The sequence below is a fragment of the Augochlora pura genome, chromosome 3, assembly GCF_028453695.1.
Source record: "Augochlora pura isolate Apur16 chromosome 3, APUR_v2.2.1, whole genome shotgun sequence".
Classification (NCBI taxonomy): domain Eukaryota; kingdom Metazoa; phylum Arthropoda; class Insecta; order Hymenoptera; family Halictidae; genus Augochlora; species Augochlora pura.
In genome coordinates this window covers 1,617,131-1,628,978 of record NC_135774.1, presented here as the reverse complement: position 1 = coordinate 1,628,978, position 11,848 = coordinate 1,617,131, and the positions used below count along the sequence as shown (strand labels likewise).

Sequence of the window (11,848 nt, the reverse complement as noted above, 5' to 3'; positions counted from 1 at the left end):
TCGTCTTTTGCTCGTGGTACCTTAATTATCTCAGCGGTCGGGTCGTTCCACTGGATAACCGACCGAACCGTCCAACTGTTATCGCGCGCCGTCGTTCAATAGGATTCCGCTAGGCTCGGAAGCGAATCCGCAGGAGCGTGCCGCTTCCTGTTGACCGCGTCGATACACGCGTCGATCGTTAACCCTTTATCCCGTCGCTGAAAGGTTCGCCCATCCGGCAACTCGTCGCGCTGTGTTTCCGGCATCCGCGTGCCCTCCGGGGCGTCGCCTTGGCCCCGGGGAGCCGCGAAATCGATATACAAATATATAAAATAAAATATATACCAATATATGAAATAAAATATATAAATATATAAATGGAGAAGGGGCGGTGAATTAAAAGTTCATCATGTACTATTTAACCCCTTGCACTGCGATTCCATTCAAGCTGCGTTGATCAGCGCTGGTTTACCTTAATATTTCTAATAAAAGGACCAAACAATTTTTATCGTTCCTTTTTATCGTCTCTATGTACTTTTGTTTCTAAGCTTTGATAACAGAAGATTTTATTTTTACTTTATATTTATATTGTATCACGAGTCTGACTCGTTATAATAGTGCAAGGGGTTAAAAGAGAAGAAAAGGAGCGCGCTACTAATTCGAAGAGTTTGAACAATAATCGCAAAGAGAGTAGAGAGTGTTATATTGCAAGATTGTTAACAATACAGGATATTACATAAGAAAATTGTTCGCGACGCGCCTTATAAACAAATTTATCCTAATACAATGGAACAATCCGCACTCATCGGAATAAAACGGGGCTCGCAGTTTTTCGGAGCGTGGGGCCCCGATTCGAGGAACACCTCGCAGGGTTTTTATAGGGAACGCGTCCAGCGCGTAGCGGCCGCAGCCCCCATCGAAAGAGATTCATGGCGGATAGGCGTGGCTGTTCCCGGAACGCGGATCGTTCTCCGAAACTGTAAATCAGCCGGCGAATAAAAGCGATTTTAACGCCCGATGATCCGGAGGATAAAAAGTTGCAGCGCGCGAACCGGAGGAAGCGATACTTTGTCGGCGAAGGCGGATCTCGAGGCAGCGTTCCCCCGACGATCGCGTAATCGTTTCCCCAAAAATGTTTCCGTCGGAATGGTCGCGCGCGCGGTCGTCCCAAATCGCGATAAATTATCGTCGGATAAAATCGGCGAAGGAGAAAGAGACGAGCCTGGGAGGATCCTGGGACGGTTTCGGAGAGATTCAGAGGGATCCAGAGAGATTCAGAGGGATCGAGAGACGTGCCGCAAAACAAGAGAGGACGGCGAAGACAACGGGGGAGCACCTGTCCGACAGCTGGCTCGCAGATGGCCCGCATTGGCCGCCGCGGGAATTATGCAACCGAGAGAGTAGGTGTCTCGTGTTTCTGAAATCGAACGCCGATTATTTCGGTCACGAGCAAGACGCCCGCGAATTCCGACTACCGTGTCGCGTTTAATAGGTCTCCCGCGTGAAAGTGGCCGCTATCGTGTTACCACTCGCCCGCTATCGAGGATAAAGCCCCCGAGGGCCGCGGTTGCGGGTGGGAATGCCAGAAATAGACGGAGAAGCTAATGTAACCGGGCGGAGGAGGATCGGTTCCATCTGGAGCGGAAGGGTTTCGCAGGAGGATAGGATGGCTCGGTCGGATCCTGGAGCAGGCTCTCCGCTCCCGCCTCGGGGAAATAAAGGAGGCTCGCGGTGCTCGCCGCGTCGACCGTCGCGGCTTCGCGCTTGCGACGCGCCGTGGCCGGAAACGTGTGATTTGAATTTACGAGCGTGGAGTTCGCACTGGCCGACGACTTACGCCCTTCTGATAACGAGCTGCCGGACAGAGGACCCATTGCTGGATGACTAATGGTCGGGGCTCCTCGCGCACGCCCGCGCTCTCTTCGAACGAGAAGCCACCGAGAGCGACGCAGACGAGAGATATCGCATTCCGCGAGGAAGTCGAGGAAGAGGACCGCCTGGAAGCGTCTCCCGAGGCCCGGCCAGAGGCGAGGGCCGGCGTGGCATTGCCCGAGCAAAGGGACGACGGCCGACGGCTCGCTGGAATCGGAAATCCGTCCCGGATCCGCTCGTCGAATCAAACTTTGGGAATTAATTCAGCGAGGGGACCGAGACAATGGGCCTCGGAGCACACGGGCACAAGGCGTGGCAGCCGGAGCCGCAACAATGAGCGCACCGATTCGACCGAAAGAAGCACGAGAAAAAAGAAGGCGAGCCGGACGGCGGTCGGCCTACGCGCGAGCTTTGACCGGCCTTATCTGCGCTCGGTCCTCCGGCCTCCTTCGGAAGACCAGTGGAACCGCGCGGTTTATTAATGCCTCGTCGAACCGAGTCGATCCTTCACGACAGATCCCGCGATAAAACGAGTCCCCCGCGAGGCGACAGATGTTCCGAGCTCGATAGAAATGCTCTTCCGGGGTGACGCCTCGACTATCCTGAAATCACGCTTCCGGTAATCGCGTTCGAATGGTCGAAATATTCGTTGACGGCTTGAACGCAAACTATGATCGTCGCGCGACGATCCTCGGCAAAACGAGCGACGACAAGTGGCCGTTCGAGGAGGTCGCGCGCAAGAAGCGATAAAAATAAGACGGGCAGATGTACAGCGTGGAACGAATTTAATTAAACTTCGCTCCCCGAGGGCGTCGCCATTATTATTCGGCGTGTCCGCCGTGCGGACGCGACTACATTATCAATCGATCCGCGTTCGGCGGCTCGATCTACTCGGCCTGACTATGGGATTGAGCGGAGCCTATTCCACTGAACGCTGTCGACGTCCTTGCGAAAAAGCACGATGCCAAACGAAAGGAATTCACATTCCTAGTCCAACGTGTTAAACATTAATCGTTAACCCCTTGCACTACGACTCCGTTCATGCTGCATTGATTACCACTTATTTGTTTCTAATATTTTTAATAATAGGACTAGACAATTCTTGTTTCTCCTGCTATTTTTATTTCATTTAACTTTTAAACTTTGATCACAGATGAATTAAATTTCATTTAAAAGAAATTGATAATATTTAGTAGATTTTGCATAGAAGCCTTGTCACCAGTCTGACACGTTATTACAGTGCGAGGGGTTAAACCGAACAACAGAATTTTCATTAAGCGGTCACAATTCGAGGATCGGCCACGCGGCGGCTACATGAAAGCGTCCAACAGGCGCGAAGGGACGAGATCGATTAAATAAAGCGACAGTCCGAAGACAGTTCTGTTTCAGTATTTGCATAAAAATCCTTCGAAAGAATTCCTGCGCCGCACGGGTCCGTAAATAGAAGAGCCGATCGAATCGGGACCGACTTTTTAGGAGCGAGGACCGCGCGAGATATAGTGGTCCGGCGATTCGCCACGTCTCGTCGCGTCGAGGCCGCGGCGACATCAAAGCGGGGCTCTCGGTGGTCTGGCGCGAGAGCGAATGGAAGCGATTAAGTTTGCGGGCTTAGAGAGAATAAAAGATCTAGCGAACGCATACATATGTAGGGTGAAAGAGAGATAAAGAAAGAGAGAGAGAGAGAGAGAGAGAGAGGGAAGAAGAGAGGAGGGCCATAGACCGCGGAGGCCCAAACCTATTCGATCTAAAGTTAGAAGCGAAAATAGGTCAGTTTTGAGGGAGGGGCCACGCGGTTCCAATCGATCTGCCGGGCCTGGGTCGCTGCACGCGTCGACCCAGCCAAGGGTCGACGGGCATGGACCTAATTAGAAGCGTGAGTCACGCATTCGGGCCGAAGGGTTCCTTCTCGAAAGCCCGCGATAATTGCGACAACGAGAAATTGATTGGCCCGCCGATAGCATCTTCGAAGAAACGTCGCTCGCATAAACCGCGCGCGGTGGGTCTCGCGGGTCGTGCTGGCTCGCGTAGCCAGAGTAAACCTCTGTCCGGGGCTGAGCGAATCAAGAGGCCTCGTTACGGAAGAGGATTCGGATCGAAAACGTGTAAACAACGAGCCGCTTCTTCCAATCGAACGTGCCGGCGGCCGGCAGCTACCAGTGGTTCGCGAGCGCGCGCGCGCGCGTTCTCTTTCGGTCGTTGCGCGCTGTTCCAGGCGACCGGAAGAAAAGGGCGCTTTGTTGGCCCCGCGGCGTTTACGATTCCTATGAAATCGGAGAGAAAAACGAAACCGGTAACGCGAGTCGTAGGCGCGCTTTTATGTTACGACTTTGCTTTTAATGCCGGTTCGCTGGAAGGGACCGGGGTTCGCGCGTTTCTCCGAAATATATGCGAGTCGCGTTTATTCTCGCTCCGGTGCTCTGTGGCCGGCTCGCGCGCCGAACGAGCCCAGCGTAGCCAGGCAGTTAAAGAGTTTACAATGTCCCGCGGTTGTTTCAGGAGACTCGGAGATCAAAGGATGGCATAGATCGCCAGCATGTCCTACGTGATAGTCACTGGTCGAAGCCTGCTGTGGACGCTGCTGTCCCTGACGGCGTTGTTGGCGGTGTTCTCGGGTCTCATCACACCGAAATGGCTGATCGGGATACCGCAGGTGGTTAAAGACGCGAGTAAGCATTTCTCACCTGTCCCTGAAATAGAGAAACTGTGTTAGGTGAAGCGACCGTTCTCTAAATCTTGTGTCTGGACGCCAGGAAACGGATCCGAGGTGTACGTTCCGACGGTTGGCGTCTACAATCGCTGCATCAGGCTCCACGGCAGGACGCACTGCGGGAACTTCAACGTGGACGGGTTCGCGACGGACTCCAGCGTGTTCCCAGGCTGCTGGAAAGCGTCTTACTTTTTCCTGTTACTGGGACTGGCGATCATGGCGATCACGGTGTTCGCGGCATTGATCGGTTGCTGCATACAGAGCATCGGGCGGAAGAGCATCTTCAACTTGGCCGGGGTTGCCCAAGTGATCGCAGGTAGCTTACTTTTCTATACCACACCGTTTTCTAATTCCATTCGAAATGGTAGCCATCTCTCTCGTTCTTTCTTCCGGCAGGAATATCGTACATATTAGGGATGATTCTGTATCCCGCTGGCTGGGGAGCGGAGAGGGTGCAGAGGATTTGCGGGCTGGAGGCGGACGCCTTCTACCTTGCGGATTGCAAGCTCGGTGAGGCTACTTCTCGTTTCCTTTCGTAAAATCAAGCGACGCGGAGTCGGATGCCTTATTAGTTGACTCGGGAATGCTTGCAGGCTGGGCGTTCTACAGCGCCCTGACGGGGGTGGGACTCACCTTCGTCTGCGCGGTGATCAGCGGCCAAGCGGAGAAGTCCACGGCCAGCGACAAGGTCCAGGACAAGCTGAACGAGGGCAAGACTTTGATCTGCCTCGCGTGAAACCGAATCATTCCCCGGTCCTCTTTCTCGTCCGAACCGTGTGAGAGGAACCGGGAAGCTCATGGGACCAAGTTCAATACCGACAACGAGCGGCGATCATCGCGACGATCCTCGCGGCGAGGTCGCCGATCCCCGATCTCGATCGTGTACTTATCGCGACAGCGAACCCCTTCCGTGCTACACAATTCTCCAAGCTCGGTCGCTTTTGTAATTTCTCTATTTACGAAACGGACGCGCTCGTAATTAATAAAGGTTACGACACGGGACAAGGTTTCTCGTCTTCCTCCCTCGCTCCTCCACCCTCCACACCAGTGGCTGGTCATCGCATCGACGGTTTTTCGTTTGTCTGTTTTTTTTTTTTATTAATTCATTGAGAACAAGTGTATGGACATCTTACTAGTATCTAATAAATAAATAATCGTAACTGTTTAACCGCGTAAAAAAAGGGGGATTGGGAACGACGTTCGACGGATCGACGCGGTAGATTGGCGTCGAGTCGTTCCCGAACGATAAGTAAAAAAAATGATCGATTCCCGGCGTTCCCTTCTTCCGGAAGCGGCGATCCTTTCTCCGCGCGCCTCTTCGAAGAACGAGAACGAACGATTCCGGCGAACCGTGGGTCTCCCGGGGAATCGAGGGGAACGCCGCGTCTCCGAATAACGCAATTCGGTGTCGTTCGAATCGTCGACTCGGATCATCGCGACGACACTTCTCGAAGGCTTTCTTTTTTTCGGCCAGGAATCGTAGCCGAGGCCTGTTCGTCGAATCCTGCGGTGAATCGACGGTTTTCGACAAAAGGGAATCGCGTTATTCGGAGACGCAACGCGGCGATAGGAATAGTGATCTTGTGGTCATGGCGATTTAATCCTCGTACACCTTTGGATCGATCTGTTGAGAAGTTCGGCGGCGCGCGGCCATTGCGAATAAAAGAAACAGCGGCGTGGGTACTGTTCCCGAGTACAAATTACCATACGAAATTGATCATGGAGCCGAGGCCCTGAACACGGAATATACAAGTAAAGTACAAACAGACAACTCGGACGAGCGGGAAACGAAACGAGTTAAAAAATCGAATCGCGGGACCCGGTGCTGCAACGTTTTCCGTGGATCTCATTCGCATCTTCGTTCTCGTTGCTCTCTCTCTCTTTCTCTCTCTCTTTCACGCTTATGTACAGCCGCGTTAAAAAACGAAGGAACCGGTCGCTGTTACAAAAATTTCTTCGAGAAGCGCGCGTGTTCGTCGTGTCACTGTGTTCCATCGTCGCGAGATGCGGTGGTGTCTCTCTCTCTCCTGAACGCGAACTGAATCCGAGTAGAATCGCGACGAACAGATCGGCTCGTCGGATAAATAAATAATTGTGCAAGGGATCCGACAGTTCTTGTCCTCGCCCGTCGACGATGGAACACCGTGACGCGCTTGGCCTTTGCCGAGGTAGAACGCTTGAACGAGAACAAAGCGATCCTGCTCCCGGACCGACGAGTCGGGCCGAGACGAGAGCGTTCGTCCGTTTCGCTCTCGCCGCGTCGAATGGCCGGCTGTTGCGTCAGTCGATTTATGTACACGCGTATAAATTAATCAAGGCACCGAGGGAATCAACAGTCAATAAATAACGCGGGCCGCCGGAACACGACGCCACGAGGACTCTCTGCTCTTTGAAACGCGCACGGGAGCACATTCTCTCTTTCTCTCTCTCTTTATCTCGCACTCTCCGGCTGATCGCATGCTATTTGGTTGCGCGGTTCTAATTTACACCTGTTGACACTTGTTTAGCTATTCCTTAAACATAACGTGGGGGAGGGCTGGGTGAGTGCTGACGCTGCTACGGCGTCGGGGGGCGTTTCTAAATTCGAGACCGTCTCTCTACGGGAATGTCGACTTGGTCACACGATTAGGGCACTCGAAAGCTTCGTACTCTCTCTCTTCCTCTTTCTACTCGCTTCCGCGAAATCATCTGCTCCGATGCTCGATCCGCGTCGGGGTTCAAACACGAGTAACATTAGGCGATTAAAGTAATAGGAATATTTCCGTTCGCGGTCGCGATCGGCCGTCGACGCCTCTCGGATCGATTTAGGCATGCTTGTGTAGGCTGCGTCGCGACGCCGATCGTCGATCGTCCTTCTCTACGCGATTCACCGTACAAATATAACTTGCTCTGAGATAGAATTCTGCTTAGCGCTGTGTCCGAGTGGCGTTCCCTTCTTCTCTTACTTGTACAAAAGTTCTATTGACAAGAGGCAATTGTCCGTGCCGTTTCCCTGCTCTGCTATCGTTTAGAATCTACGATCATTTCCGACGAGAACACAGGCGTTCCGTTTCGCGAACCAAACCGCTAGACAACCACCGTTACAAAGTCGAACGACAGCGTTAAATCGTATATAAAACGTAACAAGAAGATTAGCACGAAACATCACAGCGCGTAAATCGAGCGGGACCGCGGAGGGAACGAAGATGTGTGTGTGTTTACGTACGCGTAATATGTGTAATAAAAAAATACGAATCCGTCGAAGATCGTTAAAAATGAATCTCCATCGAATCACGACCCTGTCACAATGTATAGCTAAGCGCGTTTGATTGTAGTCGAAGCGATTATCGGTACTTTGCTTGCCGCGACGCACGGTTCTCGCTGAAATCTCGTCAAAGTCTCGCTGAAATCTCGGAAGAATCGCGCGTCGGTTTTGATCCGAGGGAACGCGAAAAATGCATAGTAATCGGCGCGTTTTTTTGCTTTTTCTCTTTCTTTTCTTCTCTTTTTTGATCCGGCTCTCCGCGGCGTTGCCGATCGGCCGAGAGGTATCCAAGAGGCTGCTTCGCTCTGTCTTTCTATCGTTACGTGTCCGGCGCGAATATCTTGACGGTGTTCTCGGAATTCTGCGCGTTCGAGCGCATCGCGCGCCTCCGTTCTTCGATCAGCTGTCTGCGGGCCTGCTCCCTCGCCTCCCTCGCCTTCTTGTTCGCCTCGCTGTTGGCGGTCGCCTTCGGCTTGTGGATCGGCGCCGCGCGACGCTTCGTCGCGTTACCGTTCTGCGCGCCGACGTTCGCCGACTTCTTCTCCGGCACGGTCTACAAAATCGTCACGGTTAAATACCTTGGAATCGGGCAACGAGTTCCTAGGAAACTGGAGGAGCGGGGAGAGCGATGGTTCGTCCTTTCGGCACAGGGAAATTGGAACTTTGGGAGCTGTTGAGGACGGGGTCGGTCCATAGCACGTCGTCTTTCTCTCGACCACGCACTCGAGACAATGAGAAGGAATGGGAGACACCCAATATCACGTTTATTTCACGATGGCAAGGTACATAAGTCGAGGATCAATAATTGTACAGAAGCTTCGGGTTTAGGTGGGGATCGTAGAGCGAAGCGATTTTTAAGAGGATAAAGAGAAGACTCAGGAGACCGTACGCGTACAAATACAAGGACAATCTACACAGAGTGCGATTCGATTTCAAAAACGTCACGGTTCGCCTCAATTTGCTAGAGAAAGGGGTATTTAACGGACTCGAAGAGACCTTGAGATCGTCTCGAAGGGTTCGCGTGGAATTCTGATTCGCCGAGCACCGAGAAATCTGCAATCTTCTTTTCAGTGAAAAGTAATCGTTGAGATCGAAGGATCCGAAGTTCCCGCGCGTCTCCGGAGTGCGTAGAACCGTGAAGTCCGAGCGCACGTGGTGCGAGATGTCTAGGATCATGCTCGCGTCCAATTTTGAGGAGTCGAATCTCTCAGTGATCAAGCCGTAGCTGAACCTCGTGATGCTGAGGCGACCGTCAAGACTCGAGTAGCTCTTCTCCGGAGCCAAGACCGTTGGGCTCCTCGGCTCGAAGCACACCAGCGCGGACAGAATGGTCTCTATCTCTGGATTCTTGTCCGGCCAATCAAGAGCGTTGCTCGCGACGCTGTCCGGGACGAGGGACGATTTGTTCGCGTCCATCGCCACAAGAGCGAACGAGGTCTGCGCGGAGAGATCTTTCGTGGATCTTGCCATCTCCTTGATCAAGTTGTCGCGCAAACTCAGGCATAGACTCGGCCTCAGGACACTTACTTCCGAGAGGGAGGTCTTCGTTCCGCGAGAGACAAAATTCTTCTGCTCGTCCTCGCGGCCTTTGACCAGCATTTTCCTTCTTTTGTCGTAAACCCTCATTCGTTTCTGCTTGTCCGATTTGTTGACCGTCCACAAGGCATTCACGCGGTTGCGGCCGCTGTACACTTGTCTCAGCTGATGGAGGGTTTCGTAGTTTAGAGGCACGAAGGGCTTCGAGTCGCTGAGCCTCCAAATTATGCTGTGAGAAGCTTCGGGACCCACCAGATTCCTCGAAGTGTCCTTCGAATTTTGCTCAACTTTATTGAGAGGATCCGGTGCTTGCGCTTCGTTCTTCTTTGGAGGATCCTTCGCTTCGTTCTTCTTTGGAGGATCCTTCGCTTCGTTCTTCTTTGGAGGATCCTTCGCTTCATTTTTCTTCTTCGTCCTACCGGTGCTCTCTTCCGACACATTAGATTTCCGAGATTTCACTTTACTCTTCAAAGTATCGACGTTCGACCGTGCCTCGTTCGCGACAGTAAAGTTACGCGTCCGGCTGTCTTTCTCTTTTATCTTCCATGCTTTTTTATCATGGCTGGTCTTTGCTCTAACAGTCTGAGACTTCGTTTTAGTAGGCGAAGGTTTCTGGAGCTTTTTCCGCATCGCTGGAGGCGGTCTCTTTTTCATATTTACTTGTTTCACGGACGACTCGACCACGTTTGCCACTAGCTTTTTATTTAGTTTCATTGATTCTCTGCTGTTGCGGGAAAAGGTAGCGCTCCGAGTCAGCTTGCCGACATTTTGATTGGCTCCGTTTTGCGCGGCTGGTGTCGTCAGGGATCGAGCTTTGCCGGGTCGATCTATAGTTCGTATCGGAAGAAGAGACTTCTTCTCGGTTTGCTTCATAAGAAAAGCAGGGCGCGAGCCTCGAGGCTTGCACTGATCTGCGCCGCATGGCCTCGCAGGCTTTTTAACAGTCTTGGCCGAGGAAGACTGCGATGCTGGCTTTTTACAATTCTTCGCAATCGTTTCGCGGTTCGAGCTCCTGCCCACAGGACTCGGAGACTTGGACGTCGGTCGAGAGATCGGTTTCGCGTCCTCGACGATCGAATCTTTGATCGTGTCGTAGAAGTAAGTGTTCAGGTACTTCTCGTTCTTCATGGTTATCTCCGATAGATTATTATCTACCTTTTGGGGCTCTGGAGCCAACAACGTCATCTCGTCCTTTTGAAACAGCACTTTGAACTGCAACGATTCCTTCTCCGAGAATGGTTCGCGAATACTTGGCTCGAGGAAATCTTCTGGAGAAAATAAATTATAGGACCCGCGACGCGAGCCACTGAATGGAAATTGTTGCAAGTTTGGTTGCGGCACGTTCACGTAATTAACAACGTACGGGGTCCGCGGTTTCAACGAGTCTCTTTCGGGAAGCTCGAAGTTATTGTCAAAACAATACGACCGATAGTCTCTGTAATCCGTGCCGTAATCTTCGAAGTCGATATTCTCGACAGGTGCGAAGTGATGAGGGTCGGTTAAGATTCTGAACGCGTCGTTGCACGGTCGCATCTCGATTGAACGCTTTTCCGGTCCGTCGTCGAATCGGACACGTTTATTGGGCGCGACGTAGGACGGGAGCGGACTCGGATGCTTGACAGGCTTTGACATGCGAGGAGACCTTCTTGGAGTAGTGTTTGCATCGGAATGCTTCGGTGAGACATCGATCTGGGACGGTGGAGGAGGGTTAACAAAAACTGAACGTACCTCTTGCCACTGGGAATTTCGTAGTTTCTCGATATGATCGAAAAGATCGTTTACTTGAACCACCTGCAGCATCACCATATCCCAAAAGCCGGCCAAGTCCTCGTTCGTCGTCGGGAACTCCTCGCCGGGCACTTGGTTCTACAACAACATAGATACGTTTTAATATATGTATGCACAAGTTGCTTGGAAGTCTATGACAACAGGACTGAGGTGGGAAAAACGACGATTATCTATTTTTAATCGACGCCCACAGCACTCACAATGTTCTTCTGGCAGAGTCCCTCGAACTGTTGCATCTTTTGCGACGCCAGCAGCCTGGCCTTGCCAGCAGCTGAGCGCAGCTTACCGGCTGCCTCTTCCGGAAGTGCAACAGTATCGCCGCCGACTAGCTCCGCTTCCGCCGACGCAGCGAGCGAGAGAAGCCTGTCCGTCTCTTGTTTCAGCAACTAAAACCATTTCCAAGACTGTCAGCTAATCGATTCGAAACTTGGTTCCGGTTTCTCCAGGTACTGTACCTTTATGAAATAGTGTCCGTCCTTCTCTTCCGCCTTCTTCTCGGCCTCTTGAGCTTGCTTCGCCACGTTCGTCGAGCTGGCGCTGGGCTCCAGAACGGGCAGGACTACTTTTGGAGCAGCAGGCTGTTGATCCGGGATGCTGGCCACGCTGGAACTCAGCTTAAGAGGCTTGGTTTCGATGATACTGCCGTCTAGGCTCGCCGGCACGGGTGTTTTTGGTTTCTGCTCCGCTTTCCTGGTCACCGGCGTTACCCTGCCATCAAAGAA

General features: G+C 52.3%; 2 protein-coding genes across 2 annotated transcripts in view; one reads left to right on the top strand and one right to left on the bottom strand.

The window, feature by feature from the left end:
- The first annotated feature begins 4,376 nt into the window (after positions 1–4,376).
- LOC144467596 (LHFPL tetraspan subfamily member 2a protein-like) lies at positions 4,377–5,593 on the top strand. The gene is made up of 4 exons (XM_078176468.1): positions 4,377–4,517; positions 4,602–4,874; positions 4,955–5,068; positions 5,152–5,593. The coding sequence occupies exons 1-4, from the start codon at positions 4,385–4,387 to the stop codon at positions 5,292–5,294; spliced, it is 663 nt and encodes a 220-aa protein (XP_078032594.1). The 5' UTR covers positions 4,377–4,384; the 3' UTR covers positions 5,295–5,593.
- The window catches only part of LOC144467588 (uncharacterized), a 32,604-nt gene continuing 26,323 nt past the window's right edge, over positions 5,568–11,848 (bottom strand). The window contains exons 10-13 of the mRNA XM_078176453.1: positions 11,582–11,834; positions 11,327–11,512; positions 11,067–11,204; positions 5,568–8,355 (exon numbers count right to left, since the gene is read on the bottom strand). Of these exons, the coding sequence (XP_078032579.1) occupies positions 8,122–8,355; positions 11,067–11,204; positions 11,327–11,512; positions 11,582–11,834 (811 nt within the window). The 3' untranslated portion in view covers positions 5,568–8,121. The remainder of the gene's footprint in view (positions 8,356–11,066; positions 11,205–11,326; positions 11,513–11,581; positions 11,835–11,848) is intronic.

Excerpts from the sequence above, each read along its gene's own strand:
- LOC144467596 (XM_078176468.1), top strand. The coding sequence starts at position 4,385 with ATGTCCTACGTGATAGTCACTGGTCGAAGCCTGCTGTGGACGCTGCTG. Across the intron at positions 4,875-4,954 it reads GGTTGCCCAAGTGATCGCAG|GAATATCGTACATATTAGGG; the intron begins GTAGCTTACTTT and ends TTCTTCCGGCAG. Across the intron at positions 5,069-5,151 it reads CCTTGCGGATTGCAAGCTCG|GCTGGGCGTTCTACAGCGCC; the intron begins GTGAGGCTACTT and ends GAATGCTTGCAG.